Consider the following 5928-nt stretch of genomic DNA (forward strand, 5'->3'; position numbering starts at 1 on the left):
CAACCCAATTGTATTAAAAATGAATCTCTATTTTATAGAACCAGAATTCAAGTGCCTCAATTGTAATAACTATGAAGAGCAAACAATTTATTTATACCTCACACAGAAGTTGCTTATTTGCGCAAGTCTTTCAGCTGGTTAGCTAACTCATCATACAGGCTTCTTGTTTCTGTTTGTTGCTGTTGCAAGGTCTTAATCAACTCTTGCTGAGCAGTGAATTGTTGAGTTACTTCTGCAGCTCGTTTTTCTGCTTCATCTGCTCTTTTTCGGCTGTCCTCAATCTCATGCCTCCAGCGTTCTACCTCAGCAGCTTGCTTCTTGGTTGCATTACGACCGCGGATGTGTCCAGGTACGTAACCAAGTTCTTGCTCGCATATTTCCTTGCTAGTCATTGAAGTTGTAGCCTGCAATTCCCTCATTTTGTCCTAGGCAAGTAAAAAATATGATCATTATGTAGCTGGAATGGATGTCAATAATTTAAAAATCCATTATCCAAGTGAAACAGCTCACCAAGGTCTCTTTTGCTTTGTCATTTACCAGCCCCCCTGACTTCTTTGACTTTCGACTTAACTCAAACATGTCTATCTCTGAAAGCTCGACATCTTCTTTCCTTTTCTGTCCAAATTTTCAATTTTTTCATTTTCAGTCATATGACAAAAAGGATGTATATGTACAACTGTTGGCTGGGTTTCAGATTACCTTTTCCTCAACAACTCTTGCAAGCGATTTTGTGCCAACAGTAGTGTAGCAGTCATTTTTGGCACGATTTTGCTTGTTACGTTCACTAATTTTCTGCCATAAATTAGTGAAAATTTTAACTGACAAAGATTAGCAAATTTGTGAAGTGAAATCTGAAATTTAATAAAAGGATAGGTTATTTTGACAAGCTAACCTTAAATTCATCATTTTCAAAGTAGCTGACCAGCCACTTCCAATCTTCTTCACTCACACCTTCAGGAACTTGCCTCAATGCTTCTTGCCTTGATTCAAAACTCTGGAAATACTTGTGAAGCCGATATCGATGGTTTCGATATTGTGTGTTTAACTGCCTATTAATAGCAGTTTTTGAGGTGATGTGCTCTGGAAATCGAAATTCATCCTACAATAACAGTGCAATCTACTTTAAACCAAGCAAATCTAAAGCAGTAAAATCTCTCATACTTTCTGGATGAAATTAGAGTATTAGCAGGACAACAAATACCGTAACCGTCCTGTATATGCCTTCTCGGTCACCGGGATTGAGATGGGACCACTTTGGAACATTAAGCCTAGCAGCCTTCCTAACAACACAACCACCTTCTGTGATGAAGTATTGAGAATCCTTCCCAACAATCCGCCGAATACAATCATCAATTTCAATGGTGAGCGTCTCATTAGCCTCCCTTTTTTTTTGATAATGATAGATTTCGTGTACGTCCTCTTCTTCTTGCTGACAGCAGCATAGCTATTAACAAATATCAATCCATACATTACTTTGACCACATTAACAAAGTCAGTCATGAAATAGAAACTTGATTTTTAATTTCAGCCGTGAAAATGAAGTCTAACTTACCATTTTCTTGCTCATCCGAAACTGGATTTGTCTCATTTTCTCCGGATGCACGAGACTCAGATGTCTGAGGGTGTATCATCCTACTCTCACTAGCAATTTCTCTAGGTGAAGAAGTTGGAGTAACATATATTGCATCCTCTGAGGATACACTCTTGGATGCACTTCTTGGTTGATTGCTTCCAACTGAATTAGGTATTGCAGGCTGTTGTGCACCTTGAGCTTTTCTCTGCAGCATTTGGCCTCGCTTTCCTAGTCCAGCCATCTAAAAGTAACAAGAAGTTAGTGTTACAGCATAGTATAATTTAGGAATAAAAACTAGTTAGCCGGAGTTAAAGAGATTAAATTTAGTGTCATGTAGTCCTCATCAATTTCACCTATTTCGAATCGATGTCATTATCACTAAGAATCTCCTCTTCGTCTTCCTCATTGTTAGACTCATGTTCATTCACTTCATCATCATCATTAATGAAGTCTTCAAAGGTGCCATTTGAGCTATTTTTTGACTTCTCAGCATGTACAATGGATGAAGGTACAGCCTTCGGTATCTCATTGTCTTCTCTTGAAAGTAATGGTGGATTGTCGAGGTCTATTATAATAGTGAAATCCCCAGTTGCTTCTTCTTGATATATTTCCTCAACCATTGGTTCTTTTTCTAAATCTTCAGGAACATCATACAAGTGCCTTGGACTGAACCTCTCGACGACAAACCAGTTTTTGCCTAGTTTCAAGTCTTCAAGATAAAAGACTTGTTGGACATGTTGAGGGAGGACATATGGTTGGTCTTCATACCATTTTCTAGACGAATTGACACTTGTGATACCCCATTCTTTGTCCACTTGCATCCCAGCACTATCATCGGTCTTCCACCAGTCACACTTGAATACTATAACCTTTTTTTTCCCGAGCCAGTATCTTACTTCAATAATTTGTTGTATCACACCATAAAAATCGATCATTTTGTTACCATGCTCACCTCTAACTACAATACCACTGTTTTGAGTCTTTCTTTGCCTTTCCCGATTTTCCGTGTGAAACCTATACCCATTAACCATGCAACCCGTATACATGCAAACTCGATTGTCTAGCCCAAATGCTAATGCTCTAAGCTCACCATTGGAAGCCTCGCTGCCATACATAACCTAGTAAGGACAATTTCACCTAAATCAGTAATTTATTGTATTAGAGATAAAAAAAAGTAGGCTGTCCAAATGACACTACAAACATACACGTTGTTTAACCCATTTTGCAAATTCTCTATCGTGCCTTTGGTCCACATTTTCAGCACTCTCTGCCTCCAACTCCATTTTATGCGCACTATAGACAAAAACAATCACCTTGTATAAATTTGCCTTTGAACATATCAAAATATAGAACAAAGGTACAAGCTTTAATTAACATTAAAAGCTTACTTTATATAGTCCTCAAGCTCATCACAATTGTTCAATATAAATGTATGAATTTTTTCCAGCTCTGAGTCAAGGAAATTGCCCCTTTTGGGCCCTCCAAATGGACGACCAGGGCATGAAAAAATGGACAATTCACCAGTATTATATCCCCTATCATTGTTTCGTTCAGGCTTGTTGAATATCGTATCAATATTGTCTAGGTACATAGAGCAGAATGTCAAGCATTCTTTATCTATGTACCGCTCAGCAATGCATCCCTCTGGCCGGGCCTTATTCCCAACATAACTTTTCAGCACTGCCATATGTCTTTCTCAAAGGAAAATAAAAGAAATTAGAAGATTGCAGTGGTCTTTAATAAAAAAAAACTTACAAGGCTATATGTACAACTCTCTACCTCTCAAATGGGAACATCCAACGATATTGAGCTGGACCGCCAAGGATAGCTTCAGCAGGCAAGTGAACCATCAAGTGCATCATTATATCGAAGAAAGCTGGAGGGAACAACCTCTCTAATTTACATAAGATGACTGCAATTTTTTGGCCTAACTCCTCCAGAACCTCTCTATGTAATGTTCTAGCACATAATTTTTTGAAGAATTCACTTAACTCGAATAGCACTTGCCGAACTTCTTTTGTTAAACTTCCACGGATTGCAAGTGGGAGTAGCCTTTGTATAAAAATGTGGAAGTCATGACTTTTCATTCCAGAAATTTGAAACTGGCCATTCTTTATACATCGGCAAATGTTTGAGGCAAACCCATCTGGATATTTGACAGAATTCAAGAACTCACATACTTTTTTTTTCTCCTCCTTGGTTAGGCTGTAACAGGCATGTGGCATGATATAAGAGTCGCCATTTGGAATCAAATGTAGCTCTTTTTTCAAACCCAAATCCTTCAAATCTTGACGACACAACCAGTGGTCTTTGGTTTTGTTTTCAATATCCATAATTGTGGCAATGACAGCCTCTGAGACATTTTTTGACACATGCATTAAATCCAAATTATGCCTAAGAAGGAGGTCTGCCCAATATGGTAACTCAAAGAAACAACTTTTCTTTGTCCAGTTCAAACCACTCTCAGAACGCTTGCGTTTCTTTGCATTGGATTGCGCCTTGGTCTTCCCAAAATTTACCTCCATATTTTGTACCTGATCCAAAATTTCATTTCCAGATAAAGGTGCAACAGGATTCCTAAAGTCCACATTGCCATCGAAAGGTTTTTTTTCTCGCCGCCAAGAATGGTCAATGGGTAAGAAGCGGCGATGACCTGTGTAACACAACTTTTTTCGGTGTGGTAAATGTACGCAAGTTGTCTCAACCATGCAAATAGGACATGCTTGATACCTTTTCGTACTCCATCCGGACAGCATTGCATAAGCTGGAAAATCATTTATAGTCCATAGTAAAGCTGCCCGGAGGTCAAATTTCTTGCCACTATATGCATCATATGTTTCAACACCAAGCCACATTTCATTCAGTTCATCTATTAGAGGCTCCATGTAAACATCAATCTCATTTCCCGGGGATTTAGGCCCAGGAATTAGCATTGATAGGAAAAAGAAAGGATCTCTCATACACTTCCAAGGGGGCAGATTGTATGGCACTAGATAAATAGGCCAGATGCTATAAGCACTAATCATGGTCCCAAAAGGATTGAAACCATCAGTTGCAAGACCTAACCTCACATTTCTAGGATCAACGGCAAAGTCCGGATGCAACCTATCAAAGTGTTTCCATGCTTCACTGTCTGCTGGATGCCGCATGATGTTATCATCATGCACACACTTTTCTTTATGCCATCTCATATCTGAAGCTATTTCTTTGTGGGTATATAATCGTTGCAGCCTAGGTTTCAAAGGAAAGTAACGCAAAACTTTGCGTGGAACTCTTGAACCTGCCATCTTGTAGCGAGGTTCTTTACAATTTAGATTTGGACAAGTGTCAAAATTTTCATTTTCCTTGCGGAAGAGAACACAATCATTGACACAAGCATGGATTTTTTCAGATTTAAAACCTAAGTCTCGAATGAGCTTCTTAGCATCAGCAAAAGACTTGGGAACTGTGGCTTCAGGAGGTAGTGCATGGCTAAAAATTTCCAGCAATGCATTGAAGGACTTTATGGTCCACCCGCTCATTGTTTTCAAATGGAGCAAAGTGACTACAAAGGATAACTTTGAGTAAAAATGATTCCCTGGATACAGCTCCTTTTTTGCATCTTCTAACAATTTAAGAAAGTTATTTGTGTCACTATGATTCGCATTTAGACTATCATCCGTTGATTCTTCCCTACCAGCCCAATTGTCCCCCCATTGTGCTGTCCCAATATCGTGCAACATGTCATTTAAATCTTCAGTATCACTATCCTCCTCTCCATCCCCATGTTTAGTACTATCCCCACAATTTTGGTGTCGAAATTGTTCCCCATGGTGTATCCATCTTGTGTAGCTTTTACGAATGCCTTGAGTCAATAAGTGATCCTCCACAACTGTTTTAGTTTGGTTACAAAAATTATTGCATTGTGTACATGGGCATGGGATTTTCTGATTTTCAACTTTTTGAGAATATGCAAACTTGAGGAAATTTTTGACTCCGAGTTCATAAGCCTTGTCCTTCCTATTGCTAATCTTCATCCAAGTTTTATCCATGTCCTAGATATAGACACATCAGCCTTTAGTACAAAATACTTTTGTAATATCAAACTAAAGAGAATACAAGTTTTTTATGAGACTTTCATGCAAAAGAAATGGAAGAAGATTTCGGCAAACTGAAGGTTTCGACAACACTAGCTGCAATTTTCATTTTCAATTGCGGATTCCCTATCAGATTGAATATCAAACCAGGCAATGAGACAAAACCAAGAAGCAGAAACATCACGAAACTCAGCCTGCAGTCCTGATATGCTAATCAGATTTACAAGTTCATCAACCAGACTCAAATGCGTAAACTTGAGACAGGGATAGGGAAAGATA

At 38.6% G+C, this 5928-nt stretch overlaps 1 protein-coding gene across 1 annotated transcript; it reads right to left on the reverse strand.

Moving 5' to 3' along the window:
- Positions 1-3348: 3348 nt before the first annotated feature.
- LOC113782469 lies at positions 3349-5604 on the reverse strand. The gene has a single exon (XM_027328361.1). It carries the CDS (start codon positions 5602-5604, stop codon positions 3349-3351), a length of 2256 nt encoding a protein of 751 aa, XP_027184162.1.
- Between the last annotated feature and the right edge of the window lie 324 nt (positions 5605-5928).

Source organism: Coffea eugenioides, chromosome 9 (assembly GCF_003713205.1).
Source record: "Coffea eugenioides isolate CCC68of chromosome 9, Ceug_1.0, whole genome shotgun sequence".
Classification (NCBI taxonomy): domain Eukaryota; kingdom Viridiplantae; phylum Streptophyta; class Magnoliopsida; order Gentianales; family Rubiaceae; genus Coffea; species Coffea eugenioides.